At 37.1% G+C, this 18,006-nt stretch overlaps 1 protein-coding gene across 4 annotated transcripts; it reads left to right on the plus strand.

The window, feature by feature from the left end:
• The first annotated feature begins 744 nt into the window (after window positions 1–744).
• On the plus strand, window positions 745–17,665 carry mapkapk2b (MAPK activated protein kinase 2b). Of its 4 annotated transcripts, XM_073909534.1 has the most exons (11): window positions 745–1,406; window positions 1,960–2,099; window positions 3,193–3,257; window positions 3,373–3,452; window positions 5,052–5,178; window positions 5,248–5,323; window positions 5,399–5,523; window positions 5,618–5,703; window positions 12,752–12,832; window positions 13,383–14,448; window positions 16,481–17,665. In XM_073909534.1, exons 1-10 carry the CDS (start codon window positions 1,173–1,175, stop codon window positions 13,560–13,562), a joined length of 1,194 nt encoding a protein of 397 aa, XP_073765635.1. In that variant the 5' UTR covers window positions 745–1,172; the 3' UTR covers window positions 13,563–14,448; window positions 16,481–17,665.
• Window positions 17,666–18,006: the final 341 nt, after the last annotated feature.

An 18,006-nucleotide genomic window follows, 5' to 3' on the forward strand; every position in this document is an offset into this window, starting at 1 on the left:
ACGTGAAATCTTATATTGTTGTGATTACCGTCTTCTAGGCTAAAAGATGAAACCATTTTGAAAGATGCAAGAAACACACAGTGACTGCTAGCCAATTTTGAGCAAAACACCTCACAGCGGGGTTAGTTGTAACAGGCTGTAACAATTCGGCCCCACACTGTTGAACCAATAAATCCACAAAATAATTTTTTGAAATTTTTTTTTTTAAAATATAAAATATTGTTTTAATAGAAAACAAATATTGTTAAAAATGCTAATAAATCCATCTATTAACAATGATAATGGATAAATGCAAATAGATTTAAATGCAATTATCCAATAAAAAAAAAAATACATAAACATGCTGTGCTTTGTAGAATAAAAAAGAAATGAGCCAAGTACTGAGGAAATATAGCTACTATTTAAATGAAACTGAATTTAAATTAATTGTGTTAAATCTGCCTTTTAATGCATTTTTTACAACTTGCCCCACAGGTGGGATCAATAGTAACAATTTTACTCCTGGCACTTTTGGCAATACTGCACAGAAACCATAGGTTCGGTGATCATAATTCCAGTGCTCATTTGTAGGAGAGGCTTGTGTGTTGTTGGTAACCAAAATATGGTTTGTCTAACACTGGTCTAACCCCATTACTTTGTTCATTATTTGACCAACATGTTACTTTGTGCCCTGCTCTTCCCAAGCATATTTGTAAGTTCTGATGTTGTTGTTATTTTTTATTTTTTATTTTTTTTTTAGGGATATTCATTTTTATTAGGATAGGACAGCTGATATTACAGACAGTAAAGCAGAGAGGGAAAGGTAATGGTAGGACCACCGCTTTGGTGACGTTTTGGCTGGCCATTGAGCTGAATTTGTTATGATAACCTGGCAACCCTTGTTTGTCAGAATGTGTGGTAATCTGTTTTACAGTTAAAGTGTACTGTAACTGACCACTGTCTTCAAAACTAAGAAGGTAAATAAATGAAAAGATATTTAACAGTTATGTCCTCTAAAGTAGCCTAATTCTACCAAAATTCTGGCTGCTTTAAATCATCAAGTGCAAAAAATAATACAGAGACATCTGTGTAAGAGAAGTGCTAACCAGCTCTTAATTGGATCCTTTAAAAATCCTTTAAGCTGGTCTAAAGAAGTTGTGCTGCACAGTCCGGGATGAACACAGTCTACCACTATGTTGGATAATACAGAAGATAAAAAGGAATCAGATTTTTCCAGTGAGCAGCAAGGGACTCAGTCTCCGATTAATGTTTTGCTTTCAGAGTCGGTGCTCAAACCTACATTGAAGATCAAAAAGAAAGTAATAACAGAGGAGTATAAGCTTGCAGGACAAGTACTCGGAATAGGCATTAATGGAAAGGTTTGGGAGATATTCCAGAAGAAAAGTGGCAGGCACTTTGCTTTAAAGGTAAGCCACCTATTTAGTTTATTTTTATTAGGCAGCTTCACAACCTAACATTATTTTTTTACATTTTCCACAGCAAAGATAGGAATGGCTGTTGGTCAAAGATTTTTGTTTACAGTAAAGTCTTGGTTCAGTTATCAATTTCTCCCCCCACCCCCATTCTGCTACATAGTTTGAGTCCACATCAATAAATCTCTTTGGTAAATAGGATCATTCTGGTATTTCTGGGAACAAACTGATGTTTCTATGCTGTAAAAACTAACAGTGCCTCAAATATTGTATTGTGTTGTATAAGTGCCTCAAAACCTTTTCTATTAGAGTTACAGGAGGGGCTGTTAACATTTCTGCCAAGAACTTATGGCATCCATTAAGTACTTAAACTATAGACTTTGTAAATTCCTTCTGCCAAAACATTCATCATTGGTTCTGCGCAGGGCCATCGCTTAAGTTCGGAAAGCCCGGGGGTGAGGTGGTGGTGGGGGGTAAAATTGGAGTAAGATTTGTAGCAGTTCAGTTTGTCTGCTGTTCTTCATGCTCTTAAAACACTCATTTGCAGATGTTGCGTGACAACCCTAAGGGTCGACGGGAAGTGGAGCTTCACTGCAGGGCATCAAGCTGCCCACGCATTGTAGAAATTGAGGATGTATTTGAGAACTACTACCAAGGCAAAAAGTGTTTACTTCTCGTCATGGAGTGGTAGGTCTTGTTAAATGGTTTTAATACCACATTCTCAGAAATAAAGGTACAAAGGCTGTCACTGGGGCTGTACCTTTTCAAAATACACTTTTAAACCCTACAGATGCACATATACCTTAAAGGAACATTTTTGTCCCTGTTGGGTATACTTTTGTACTTTTAAGGTACTATGAAGTACACCAGTGGTTCCCATTCTTTTTTTGCCTGAGACCCCCTTTTTCCTTGGAAAATATTGTAAGACCCCCCTCCACATTTATTGATAATATCGCTCAAATAAGTTTGCAGTAAGGATGACAATTTTTTTTTTTTCAAACAAACAGTATGTTTATTACTATATCTAGATATGCTTAAGCAAAAATAATACCCTAATGTAAACAAAGGTCATTTTTAACTGAAAAACGTAAGCCTTTGGCCTTTAAATTGGCCATATATACTAGTTGCTAATTGGTTGCCAATTTTTCTTTAATGTTTTTGGTCAGTAGCTGTGACATCCCTTATCTCATTTTGGGTGTGTGTCAACTTTTTTGCCTTGCGCTCAATACATTATCTGACTTGATTTGGGCTTCCTCATCTGGGTCCAGTATGCTTGGCTCATTACTTTTAGCAGCTGAAGGCAAATTAGTGAGACTCTATCTTTTCTGTGGAGGACGAATTACAAATTTGTCCAATTTTTGGTCAAAATGAACTAAGGCAACAATGATCGTAATGATTCTCCTAATTGTCCACTGCTAAAAATGTTAAAAATATGACGTGACCCCCCAAAGAGCTCGCTGAGGCCCCCCTGTGGGCCAGGACCCCCCTGTTGGGAATTGCTGAAGTACACAATTGTACTTTTTTAGGTGTACATATGTACCTTTATAGTACAAAAGTGGACAAAAAAGGTATAAAAGTGTACCTTTAAAAAGGTACCACACCAGTAAAACCTTTTGTACCTTTATTTCTGAGCGTGCAATATACTGAATTATCTTCAACAGATTAGATTACTTTTTTGGCTTTTTATTTTTTTTTCAAATAGCTTTTAGATTTCTTTTCCTCATATAAGTAAAAAATCCATTATTATTTTTAACCTTAATGCAATCTGTTACTTAAACAGTATGGAAGGGGGAGAACTCTTTCGCCACATTCAAGAACGTCGTGATCAAGCCTTCACTGAAAGAGGTACACATCAAACCCATACACACACACTGTCAAAAACATAGTTGAGAAAACTGATCACATCACAGAAATTAATTGTCTTCTTCCCCTCTTTTTATACTTTCCTAACAATGGGTAGAAGCCTCCGAAATAATGAGAAGTATAGGAGAAGCTGTTGAGTTTCTACATGGTATCAATATTGCACACAGAGACCTCAAGGTAAGCAACTCTATAGCCAAATATCTGACATTTATTTTAGGGTTATTACAGAATATGTTTATTTTACTTTAATTCTGTTCTTTTAAATGTCATACAATTACCCCTAAAACAATTGATAACATTCCACAAAAATATTAATGCTAAACTAACAAATGTTGCAACAAATCATCAGTAAATGAAAATGATTTCTAAAGGATCATGTGACACTGAGGTCTCTATCAAACACCTGGTACAATATAGCGCAAGATCTGTTTGGTACGATTTGTTGCTATTTTCAGAAAAAAAAAAAAAAAACGCAACCCTAATTTTTAAGTTTTATGCCGCATTCTTTAAATTGTAATTTAAAATTTAGAAATAGCTTTGAAACAAATCTTTGCTCTTAACAAAAAAAATTAAATATGTAGGCTAATGAATGTCTTTAGTGGAGTGCGTACAACACCGTTTCCTTATCAAAGTAAAGAGTAAAGGTAAAGTTAAAAGAAGATAAAGAGGCCGAATGAAGGAGGCTCGTTCTTTATCGTCACAGCAGATGGTCTGTTTAACTGATAAAATAGCAAATGCACCATGGCGCGACGCAACTGACTTTTAAAGGGAATAGGAGATGAGACTCTGGTTTAATGCACGTTATGCTCAAAACACACTAATAACTCATTAAGAGAATAAGCACAACCTTGTTAGACCAGGCACCGCAGGGCAAACTGTATTTTTTATTTTTTATGTGTTAAAAGTAGATTCAGACATGCTTGTACTGCTTTTTCGTCATGCTTTAGACTTCGCGTCTAGATCATTAAAATAGATAAAAATGTATAAAAAATTACACGCTCTAACTAAATACATTTCACAACATTTTTTTTACTGGTTGTAAACTGGTAATGTAAACTTTGTCAAGGTACTTTTTTAAAAGATAAAGAAAAATTTCAACCAGAGAAAAACAAGCCATTGTTTAGGTGGTGTCTAAACCTTGGCTGATGTATAATTAAAGGGATATGGTTCATCTAAAACTGAAAAATCTGTAATCATTTACCCACTCTTTACTAGTTCTAAACAAGTTTGACTTTCTTTCTTCTGTTGAATATAAACATAGATTTTCTGTGTTCAGCAGAATGAAGAAACTCATAAAGGTTTGGATCTACTTGAGGGTCACTAAAGAGTGTGTACATTTTTATTTACCATTTAAGCCATAAAATTGCTTGTTTTCCCATTAACACAATTATATTATGTAATTGTTGGGTTATGCAGTGATTTCCATTTTAAAATATATTTATTTCCATTTAAAAACACATTACTTCATACATGACAGTTTGATTATTGCATTAAAGCTATGAAACTGAGGAGACATTCTCAGGACAAGTTCAAAACTCAGCATTAAGTTCTAATAAAAGTCTAATAGTATGATTAAAACCATAAAAAAAAAAAAAAACATCCGAATATTTTACCATGTATTACTTGTGTCCAAGTCTTCAAAAAGTTGTGTCTTACATCTATAGAAGAAGATATCTTTCCTGCTAAAATATATTGAAACAACAGTCAAACTGTTACAACATATTTTTACATATTACAATATTCAACTAATTAATTAATACATCTTTTATATGGCAGCCAGAAAATTTACTGTATTCATCAAAGCAGCCGGATGCCCAACTCAAGCTTACAGATTTTGGATTTGCCAAAGAGACCACATCCAACAAATGCTTGACCACCCCATGTTATACACCTTATTTTGTTGGTAAGCAACCTTTTTGAGTCTCGATTGGAATCATAACACAATGATGCTGACAACTGCTTTCTTTTTCAGCCCCGGAGGTGCTTGGTCCAGAGAAATATGATAAGTCATGTGACATGTGGTCATTAGGGGTCATCATGTACATCTTGTGAGTGTAAATTATATTAGTTCCTTATACTGTGATATTTTTAATTTAATTTATAACCAACATATATCCTCTTAGATTGTGTGGATATCCACCATTCTATTCAAACAATGGCTTACCACTGTCACCGGGAATGAGAAAACGAATACGGAATGGCCAATATGAATTTCCAAATCCCGAGTGGTCGCATGTGTCAGAGGAAGGTAATTGTATTATATGAACATGTTTGTTCAATATTGCAAACAATATTACTCACTGTGTGTTTTTTCTCTCTTATTTTTTTTTTTTTTTTTTTAGCAAAACAGCTCATTCGACAGCTCCTGAAAACAGATCCTACAGAGAGAATGACCATCACAGAATTCATGAAACAACCTTGGATCAGTGTGAGTATTGACATTTTTAGGGTTCTCAAGCACATTTTAAATGAAGAGTTGAGCACTTTTAGCTTAGCAAAAATCATTGAACTAGACAGTTAGCATCTTGCTGGAAGAGTTTCACTAATTTTCCTATTCAAAGCTGGACTATTCATCAGTTACATCTTGTACTAAGGCCTATGGAAAATGGAAAGTCATATTTTCTACTCCAATATGTCTAGAAACTTTACTCTCATTCTAGCATAATATCTTAGAAACTTGCTGCCGTACCATGACTGCAGCTGGCACAATGCAGCAGGCATTACCTAGTTACCCAGGGAATACATAATATCATTGCCCTTGCCACAGCCATGATACAGCAGTTCAAGTGCCTTGATCATTACACTAGTATCTGGATGCAGCCTTTTTGATGCAAGCTGAGATTGCATCTCTCAGCGATGCAATGTCAGGCACAATGCACTCAATGAAGCTAGTGACGTGACTGTGAGGGGTAGGGTTAGTGGTGTGATTAGGTGAGCCCATTAAAAATCATTGCATGTTGCTCAGTTTGCACTGCACCTGGGGCCTCATGTATCAACGCTGCGTACGCACAAAAACTTTGCGTACGCCAGGTTTCACGCTCAGAATCGCTCACGTTTGGATTTACTAACAATGAACTGAACGTGGGAATGTGCGCAACTTCACGGCAGCTTTCTGGCAGGCGTACGCACATTTTTTGTGCGTGTCTGTTTTATTTCCATTGGCAACTCCTAGAGGCAGTTATGTTAAATTTCTCTCTACAAAGTGTCTGAGCCTTGCAATGGCAGCTGTATGAGACGGGTTCAGCAGGTATATAAGGTTTCCATACCATACATTTGACCAGCTAAACATTAAAGCACAATTTGCAGCAGTCTCCTGTTTTCCCAATGTAATCTGAGCGATCTACCGCACGCACATTGCTATAAAGACACTATCTGAAGATGAATTTGCATGCGTGAATCAGTAACATTTCCATTAAATATTATTATATCTGTAAAATGTTACAGCACTCTGAACAGTCTCAGTGGCGCGCTCGTAAGACACATGTGAACATGTTTTGACACGTTCGAGCATGAACTCGGCTCGAATCCAGCGTCTGATGAACTCTTTCTTCTTTTTTCCCCCCGCTACATATCAGATTTTGCCTACTATTTATCACGAGAAAGACTAGTAGGAATCATTAATAAGTTTGTGCATCATATTTTATTTGCACATTTATTGAATGGAAATGTTTCTGATTCACGCTTGCAAATTCATCTTCAGATAGTGTCTTTATAGCAATGTGCGTGCAGTAGATCGCTCAGATTACATTGGGAAAACAGGCGACCGCTGCAAATTGGGCTTTAATGTTTAGCTGGTCAACTGTATGGTATGGAAATCTTACATACCTATCTGAAGATGAATTTGCATGCGTGAATCAGAAACATTTCCATTCAATAAATGTGCAAATAAAATATGATGCTTATTGATATGAACTTATTAATGATTCCTACTTGTCTTTCTCGTGATAAATAGTTGACAAAATCTGATATGTAGCAGGGGAAAAAACAAGAAAGAGTTCTTCAGACGCTGGATTCGAGCCGAGTTCATGCTCGAACGTATCAATTCCTGTTCACATGGGTCTTACGAGTAGCGCCACTGAGACTGTTAACCATCCTGCAACATTTTACAGATATAAACCACATTATTTCTTTTTCAATGCACTCAGTGCGATATGTTCAGACCCAACTGTGTTAACCGCATCAGCTAAACTCTCCCGCTCTATTTATTTCTTTTATTGTTAATTCCGGAGAACAAACTTGCAAATAACACCGCTTTTCTCCGGTCTACCTCTGAAAGCACCTCCAATTCACATTCTGTTCAAAGTTTCTCTTTTTGCTTGCTTTTGCCATTGCTTTTTCGTTGGGTTTTGCCATTAGCATAGTCATTAGCATATTCATACGGGGGAGGAGGCAGGGAGGGGTTTTGTGCTCGTGCATGTTGCGCTCAGTTTCACGTTCATTCAGATGTACAAAAGAATATGCGTGAGATTCGGCGTACGCAGTGTTTCATACATCTGAAATTTTTTCTGCGTACGCACATTTACAGCTTTGTGCGTACGCAATGTTTTAGTAAGATTTCCACGCAAGTCTTCGTACATGAGGCCCCTGGTCTGTATCCACACTACTCTTGCCATTCGCCATTTTGACCCACAACTCCAAATTAGAAAAAGAAGGGACAGTATGGAAAATTGAAATGAAAAAAGTAGTGATTTTTAAATTACGTTGACTTTCATTTCATAGCAGACAATACAACAATCATTATGCGTTATTTTTTTTTTTAATAAACGTATTGCAATGTTGGTTCTTGCAACACATGAAAAAAAATGGAACAGTAAAGCATTTACCACCTTGTAATGTTGCCATTCCTTTTCACAATACTTAAAAGACGTTTAGGGACTTAATTTTGTCCCATTCCTCCTGCAAACAAGTCTTAAGATAGGTCTTTGTTGTTGCATTTTGCGCTACAAAATGCACCACACCGTCTCTGTTGGAGACAGGTCAGGACTGCAGACTGGCCAGTCAACTATCTGCATCCTCTTCCTCCACAGCCAGGACTTTTTAATATGTGCAGAGTGGGGTTTTGCATCATCTTGTTGCTTGGGTGTCCCTGGAAGAAAGGCAGTCTATTGTACTCCAAAATCTCTATGCACTTTGCAGTATTAATGATGCCATCACAGAAGTGCAAGTTACCTGACAAAACCCTTTACTATGACAGACCTTTTAGACTTTTTACTGGTAACAGTCTGGATGATCCTTTTTTTCTTTGGTCAAGAGCACATAACTTCCATTCTCCCCAAAAATATCTGAAATACTGATTTATCTGACCACAATACACGTTTCCACTGTATGATGGTTCATCCCAGATGGCTCTGAGCCCAGAGAAGTTGACGGCGCTTCTGAACACTGTTAACATAGGGCTTCATTTTGGCACAGTACAGTTTTAACTGGCATTTGTGGATGTAGCTACATACTGTGGTATGTGACAAAGGTTTGCCAAAGTAGTCCTGAGCCTATGTGGTGATATCGCTTATAGATGAATGATGATACTTGATGCAGTGCCACCTAAGGGATCGGAGATCACAGTTGTTCAGCTTAGGCTTACTCCCTTGTCCTTTATGCACTGAAATTTCTTCAGATTCCTTGTATATTTTAATTATGCTAAATATTTCAATAATTTACCATTGATCAAATGATCATCCGCCCATCTTTGCTCCAAAAGGACTGCTGCTTTTGTACCAAATCATAATTACACTCACCTGTTGACATCAACTTTTTCAAATCATATAATTGTTTAAGCAATTTACTTATTATTAGCCCTAAAATGCTCCTGTCCCAACTGTTTAGGAAGACAAAACATGAAATATTTTGTGTCAATATTATTTGTAATGAATTACAAGTCAAAGTAAATTTTGAAATCACTACGTTTCTTTTTTTTTTTTTTTGCGTTTTCCACACTGTCCAAACTTTTTCTGATTTGGGGTTGTAGAAAATACAAACCTTTCAGTTTCCATTGGTCATAGTACCCAAGTCAAGCTTTAAACAGAAAAACTATCAGAAGTCTTTATTATAATTAATTTTTGAGTGAGACGATAATGATCTTAAAATTTGATTCAGTTATTTATTCTAAACTAAGTTAAAAGTGCTTCCACAAGAGATTGGCTGAATGGACTGAAATATGGTAAAGTAAAACTATGAATGTTTCTTTAAATAAATTTGGAGATTGATGAACTTTGCATGCAGACTTTTAAAAACTACTTTTTAAAAATCGGTATACATTTGTTTGGTAAAATTAGGGGACAAACATCATCATGACCTCATCAAGATGTCGCCGTAGATGGCCGCCTCGTTGTGGAGCTCTCCAGTGTTTGCACTGTTTTTGTTAGTCTGTCCTGTTTTATGTTTATCAAACACAATCAGTTACAACAGGGATGAGCTGCTAAACATTCGGCAGTGCACAACAACTTATCAAGAACCGTTTTTTGATTTCTCTGGCATTTTGTGGAACATTGTAGTCGGCGGAGCAGCTGCAATGTGAAAACGCTACAAGACGCACAAGTGTGGGAAGCGAGCTGGCACGCTCGTCAGGCTGAGACAGCGCAGCTTTAGAACGGTGCTGCCCAGCATCCATCTGGCGAATCTCCGCTGTCTTTCTAACAAAATGGATGAACTACTTCTGCTCACATGCAAAAACAAAAACTTTAACAACTTTGCTGCGCTGTGTTTCACGGAAACCTGGCTAAACGAAGCCATTCCGGACAGCGCATTACACTCACCGGACTTTCAGCTGTATAGAGCAGACCGCAATACAGAGTCAATCTGATCTGATCACAGAGACAGAACAACAACACCCGGACTCTGTTTTTATCATACTTGGTGACTTTAATCAGGCAAAATTCACACATGAGCTGCCTAAATTCAAACAGCACATTACATGCGCCACCAGAGACAATAACATTTTGGACCATTGCTACACCACAATAAAGGATGCATATCGCTCCGTCGCCAGAGCAGCTCTAGGACTCTCTGACCACTGCCTGGTTCATTATATACCAACTTACAGACAATAAATTAAAACTACTAAGCCAGTATTAAGGACTGTTAAGAGATGGACCAACGACAGAGCAGGTCCTACAAGCTTGTTTTGAATGCACTGACTGGAGTGTTTCTGAAGCTGCAGCCACAGACCTGGACGGGCTCACAGAGACTGTAACATCATACATCAGTTTCTGTGAGGAGTTATGCATCCCTACCAGGACCTACTTATCATTTAACAATGATAAACCATGGTTCACACCAAAACTCAGACAGCTTCGTCAGGCCAAAGAGGATGCCTACAAGAGTGGTGACAATATCGTGTACATTCTGGCCAGGAACACATTGACAAAGGAGATTGGTGTAGCTAAAAAAACTATGCCAAAAAGCTGCAACACCAGTTTTAAGCTAACGACCCAGCATCAGTGTGGAGAGGCTTAAAAGGTTTTACTAATTACAACACACATTCCCCCAGTATCGACAGCAATAAACATCTTGCAAACAAGCTGAATATGTTCTACTCTAGATTTGACTCCTTTGACCAGACACCTCACACCCTCCCGGACCATCTTCCTACACAGCCATCAACACCATATCAACACAGCTCAGACCATCTCTCTATACAGCCATCAACACCTCCAGCCATCTTCCTCTCCCCCCCTGAACTTCAGATCAGTGAGGATAATGTGCGTCAGATCTTCAGTAAAGAGAAGAAAAGCAAAGCACCAGGCCCAGACAGTGTTTCACCGCCTGTCTGAGAACCTGCGCGGACCAGCTGGCTCCCATTTTCTCACAGATCTTCAACAGATCACTGGAACAGCGCAAAGTTCCATACTGCTTTAAGCGCTCCACTATCATTCCAACCCCGAAGAACCCAAAGATCACAGGACTCAATGACTACAAACCTGTTGCCTTAACATCCATAGCCATGAAGTCATTCGAAAGACTGGTGCTGGCATATCTGAAGGACATCACTGGACCCCTGCTGGACCCTCTACAGTTTGCCTATAGAGCAAACCGGTCTGTGGATGATGCAGTCAACATGGGACCTCATTATACCCAACAACATCTGGACAAAACAGGGAACTACGCAAGGATTCTGTTTGTGGACTTCAGTTCTACCTTTAACTCTATCAAATTTAAAACTGACCCAGCTATCTGTTCCTAGCTCTGTCTGTCAATGGATCACCAGCTTTCTGACAGATATACAACAGCTGGTCAGAATGGGCAAAATCACATCCGACAGCCGCACCATCAGCACAGGTGCCCCCAGGGATGTGTTCTCTCCCCTCTGCTCTTCTCCTTGCACACCAATGATTGCACTTCAAAAGACCCCTCCATTAAACTCATTAAGTTTACAGACGACTCTAATGTTATCGGCCTCATCTGGAATGGTGAAGAGTCTGCATACAGAGAGGAGGTGGAGCAGCTGACATTATGGTGCAGATACAACAACCTGGAACTGAACACGCTCAAAACAGTGGAAATGATAGTGGACTTTAGGAGAAACGCCCCTGCACTCCCCCCACTCACCATCATGAACAGCACTGTGGCTGCAGTATAATCATTTAGGTTCCTGGGTACCACCATCTCTCAAAATCTGAAGTGGGACATTCACATAGACTATTGTGAAGAAAGCCCAGCAGAAACTGTACTTCCTTTGTCAGCAGAGGAAGTTCAACCTGCCACAGGAGCTGCTCGTACAGTTCTACTCAGCTGTCATCCAATCCATCCTCTGCACTTCATTCACCATTTGGTTTAGCTCAGCTGCCAAAACTGACTTCCGTAGACTACAGCGTATAGTCTGGACTGGTGAACATATCACTTGCACTACCCTTCATACACTGTACTCTTCCAGAGTGAGTAAAAGTGCTCGCAAAATCACTCTGGACGCCTCACATCCAGCACACTACCTGTTCGAACTGTTACTGTCTGGTCGGTGCTTCAGAGCACCAAGCACAGAAACAGCCAGACACAGGAAAAGTTTCTTTCCTCAGGCCATCTATCTCATGAACGGTTAAATTTTCCCCAACTGTGCAATGAATATGTGCAATACTCTCTCATACGCACTTGTACAGCACCTATATCAATATACAATGCAATACTTTCTACATTCGCATTTGTACACAGCGCCGTATAACCTGTATATTTATAACAAATCTGTACACACAATTCAACATCCAGATTTCTTGACTAACTGCATCTCTGTTTAATGTTTGTCATCTTTTTTTTCTCATATTTATTTTGTGTTGTCACTTGTCACTTTATGCACACTGGAAGCTTCTGTAGCTAAAACAAATTCCTTGTGTGTGAAGCACTCTTGGCAATAAAACTGATTCTGATGTACTCATCATGTACATTTTGTTTTTATAAATATTACTAAACATGTAATTACGTTCACCTTTAGTAATCTAAGACTTCACTCACATACTAATATGTGTCTTTCTTTCTGGTGATGCATGCAGAAGTCAGTGAAGGTTCCCCTGACACAATTACACACAAGTCAAGTTCTCACAGAAGAGAGTCATGTCTGGGATGAGGTCAAGGTCTGTTCTGTATGATGTATTAAGACATTTGAAATGTACATGAAAATCAATTTTAAAATGAAACATTATTTTTTTTCCGAAGGTTTGGGGTAAGTAAGATTTTATAATTTATGTACTACTTTTAATAATAAAGTAATACTACTTTTATTCAGCAAATATACATTAAACAATTTGAAAGTGTTAGTAAAGACATTTAGTAACATAATATTGTGTCATTTGGAATAAAATTATAATTATGTTTATATAATTTCTTATGTTCCAAATTACTAGTATAATTACTTCTGAATGACTTAATTAGAATGGAAAAAATAAAAAGTGAAAAAAAAATATTTAAGTTGTAATATTTCACTATATTACTGTGTTTGTGTCTTTAGAAAAGCAGCATTGATGAATATAACAGACTTACATACAAAACACTTACCATCCCAAACCTTTTAAACATTTATGTACCATTAGAATTAAAATTAGTTTCAAACACTATACTTTGCTGTGACTTTAAATCTATAATTTGTGTAATTTTGGTAAATCCATTGTTTGTGTAAATACACAGGAAGAGATGACCTATGCCTTATCAACAATGAGAGTAGACTACGAACAAATAAAGATCAAAGCAATCGAGGACTCATCCAATCCTCTCCTTCTGAAGAGAAGAAAGAAAATGGCGGCTGCAATGAAAGAGGCACCAGGACTGAATCAAACAAGCTTGGCTGTAAATTTGCCTACCTCCTGATCTTGCCTATAGCTCCTGATCTTGAGCATTAAAAAAAATGTTAAACATCTTTTTTTTTATTCATGAATATGCAAATATGACCTTTAAATATCATTTAACCTCTATCACTGAAAACTTGTCATTGCATGCATATTAATATTTGTGTTAATATCTGAAAGCATGTCAAAGGGTTTGATGATAAAAAGTGTTTTGGTTTTTGGAAATGCAAAGTTAACCCAATTATTCACCATTTAGTACACATCCTCCATATGTTAAATGTGCTGTGTGTAAGATTTTTGACTCTTCTAAAGCATAAAATACCATAATACGTTTGCACATATTTAAAACACATGCTAAGTGAACATTCTTGTTTATCTGAAAAACCATGCTGAAGTCAGATATTCTGCTTTGAAAATCAGCATTAAGTGCCAGAACATCTGTCTTTGTTTTGGTCCTTTTAACCTACCCAATGTCAGTGTAGCCAGTTATATTTCAGCACCCCTGATTGCTTTGTTGGAAAACCACTTATTTGATTCATTCAGTCATAAGGCTCTCAAAGCACGGATCCACGACAAACACAGATTCCACATTCCACATAGGTACGTGGTTATATTAATTAGCAAATAATATAAATATTACGAATGTACACATTAGGTAAGCAGGTTACATTGTAACCCCATGTCCTAACAACATGCTACGTGACGAGATTTGCAGTGATAAGCAATTGGGCTGTTTGCACCAGGCTCAACACAACAGAAGTTTAAGCCATTCAGAAATACAGCCCTTCAGAAACACAGAATATATGTGCACGTACTGGTTTACAATCTAATTAGTACATAATAAACCACTTTAACATTATTAAATATACATGCTAAATCACTGATATGTGTTGGCTTGCTCTGAGTGAGTTTTAGGGCGCTATCATACACCCGGCGCAGTGTGGCGCAAGGCGCGGCGCAATAGTCTTTTGGTAGTTTCAGCTTGGCGCAAGATTCGTTTTGAGGCGTTGCGCCATAGATATATACACTAGATGTCGCCTGGCCTATTGTTGTCTATTGGACGGAATGCGTCAATAGCGCCGCCATCTTGTTACAGGGTAGCGCTCCTTTGAAATGAATGCGGGACCAAGGTACAGTGGAGGACTGTGGCCATCCAAAGCCAGAGATAATCACATATACACATATATCTATGATCAGGAGTTTTCCTGGATGTTAGTGTGTAATTTTTTTTTCTAATTACGAAAATTATAATTTGACATAACTTTTCTACATTGATGGATCAGTGACCGCACGGGCATTCCTAACAAAAAGCTTGTGTTTGTGTGTACAGAATTGTAATATTCAATCTCCCTGTTAAATTTGATCTAATCATGTCCTGAAACACACCTGCTCTCCTGCTTTCACTTCTCATACTCACTAACGTTAGCCAACAATAATTCAAGTTTTTGGCACCGCAGCATCTCGTTGTCATATTTCTTTTGCATTGTTTGCTGATTTTATTCAACAAAACTAGCATAAGCTGAGTGTTTAGTGCGAGTTGGAGCTGCTTTGCCTTATAGTGAATGCAGTAAGTGACTGTTATCATCAATAACGTTACCTGATTAGCATAAAAGTTCAGAACATACAAAAACAGAAAAAAACTTAATATTACCTATGAAATGTTTTGCCTTTGTGTTTTGTTTTCTTTGTTTGCTCGTTACTACACCCGTAGACAGCGATAAATTCCCGCATCTTCACGTAATAACACTGTCTTGACTAGTGCGGTTTAATGACATTTGTCCTTGGATCACTGTACCAATGTGGCGGCGCTATTGACGCATGCTCAGGGTCCCTATGCGATATCTAGTGTATATATCTATAGCGTTGCGCTACGCTGTTTAAATAGCAAATGCATTAGCGCTCATTTGTGCGCCCATAGGCATTCTGGTCTAAAAAGGAAGGCGTTCTGAGGCGGATCGCTGGCGCATTGCTATTTTGAGAAACTATAATAGATTTTTCATTAGACCAAAACTAACCCGTCTAAACTCTGGCGCAGAGTTCACTGCTTAATACGCACAAGAGAGCAATAGGCAAATATCTTTGCATATGAAAAAAAATTATTGCTAAGGATATATATAGGATATAATAAGAATAGATATAGAATATAAATATAAAGGATTAACATATTACAAAACATATTATTTTCTAGCCCACATAAATATGAAAAATCACTTCTTCATCTCGGGAGGCTTTTTCAGTTCATTCATAACAATTTGATTTTGTATAATGTTATTACTATTAGCAGTATTATTTATTATATCCATATTTATATTTGTTTTTATTAAAAACAAGCTTAGATTTGCCCACCTGTCAGGTTTTAGACCATATGGGGCACAGCATGTGTTTTAGGATATAACTCAGGTTTTTGAGCACATTTTGTTATTATTATTCATTTATTCGTTTGCTGGAAATTAGAACTGAATTTAGAAATAGTTTTGAAATGAATATTTGTGCTTAACAAACTAAATTATTTATTTATAGACTAATTGGTGTCTGTGAGTAAAGGTTTCCCTATCCAAGAGCGAATGTGAAAGTAGTTCCATTATCTCTCATTTTCACGCAGTAGATGCTCTGTTTAACAGTTTTCTGTTAAAAAACTGTAAACTGTTTGCTTGTGAAATGCTCATTCTTTCCACTTAGACTTACTTTGCGTCCTGTAAATAATGTGCTCTTGGCGCGACGCAGCTGACTCTTAAAGGGAATGGGAGATGAGACTCTAATTGGTTTATTCTCAAAACACACCTATAACTCATTAACAAAATAAACTCAACACTTTTAGACCATGCGCCGCGGCGCAAGGCAGATTTCCCGTCCTTAAATTAGCAAAAACGCGTCCTGACACGCCCTGAAAGCGTTTGCGCCCTGCGTTTTGCGCTCTGCGCATGGACCGTCAAAATAGAGCCCTTAAAGTTCAATTTCAAACAGTTTATTTTATTTTCAAGATCTGAGGTGAACTATCTGCTGCTGCTTTCAGTAGTATATGACAATAAATGTCACATAAATGGCATTAAAACTCACATTATTAGCATTTAACACAGAGTAAAGCACATGGGGTGTACCTGAGGTGATCATTGCTAGTTTCCCGTTGTTCAGCTGCAAGAAACAGAAGTTGTTTCTAAAATATAAACTTCTGGTGCTGGTTAGGACAAAAACTCCTTTTAAAATAGAAAATATTCCTTCTAACATGAATCCCTTGCTTTTATATAGAACACGATTTAAATCAGCGTTTGTTGGTGTTATCAATCTGCTGTTGCATGCGTTTTAAACCAGGGGTGCAATACCAGGTTCAACCACTGGGTTTCAAACGTACACACTGCACCTTTAAATCTTTTTAGATTTCTTTCCTAATAAAAAAATATAGTTTTGATTATTGAAGAAACCAGAGCAATAAATGCTGCAATTTATTTAAAGACTTTTTTTTCTGCTATGGAGGAAGGTGATCATAGATTGAACTATGCCTTAGTGTATTTTACACATACATTTTGGGGTTAGTAAAAAAATTACAATTGTTGTTTTTTGAAACGTGGTAACATGTTAAATAGTGGGCAGAGTGCACATAGACATATATAATATTATGTACACATTCTAAACAAAAGTTGGTGTTTGATGTGATCTCTATTGGCACCAAGCACGCCTTGGATATGTAAGTACCAGCTATATTTTCATCTAAGTCTTTTACATTTTCTGAACTGCTGTAGTAAACCAGTTAGGATTGTTCTTTATCGTTAAACATAAGTTTATCATTCTTTTTTCTGTGTATACTTCAGAGGCAAAATGCTACTTTAAAATTCCATTACAAAACGAACTGATCAACAGCCAATAAACAGCACACTAAAACATTACATCATCATCTTCGTTATATAACACACATTGGTATGCGTTAATTAAATAAAGCATGAGTAAATCCACATTAAGCCTAAGAAATTACTTCTCGTTAACCATTCCCTTGTGATAAATGAACGAAAGACTAATTGACTCCATATGAGTGTTTTCCATATTATGTGAGTTCTGCCAACATGATGTCATTAAATGCACCACAGTTTGTATATATAAAACAAACTAATAAATTGGTTGTGTTTTCATGCATTCCTTAATTGCATGGAATTTATTTATACATAAGAACAACCCCTTCTGTTCATTTTAATTTTACATTGATACATAATGAGTCCTTGATTTGTAACCCTTTGATATTTATGACTTGCGTATACTTCGTTTTTTTTTTTTTTTTTTTTTTTAGGAGATTTGTTTAAAGTGTAATGTTAGCCAGTAGCAAGTTACTTCAGTATTTAACTGCAAGGTATCCTGTCTATACTGACATTCACACTTAGTACAGTTATCTGACATCTTTTGAATATAAAGTATCTGAGCAGAGGTCACGGATGAATTTGATGTCAAGCAAACTATTTGAAAATATGTACAACTTTAAT

The sequence above is a fragment of the Danio rerio genome, chromosome 8, assembly GCF_049306965.1.
Source record: "Danio rerio strain Tuebingen ecotype United States chromosome 8, GRCz12tu, whole genome shotgun sequence".
In the NCBI taxonomy this organism is placed as follows: Eukaryota; Metazoa; Chordata; class Actinopteri; order Cypriniformes; family Danionidae; genus Danio; species Danio rerio.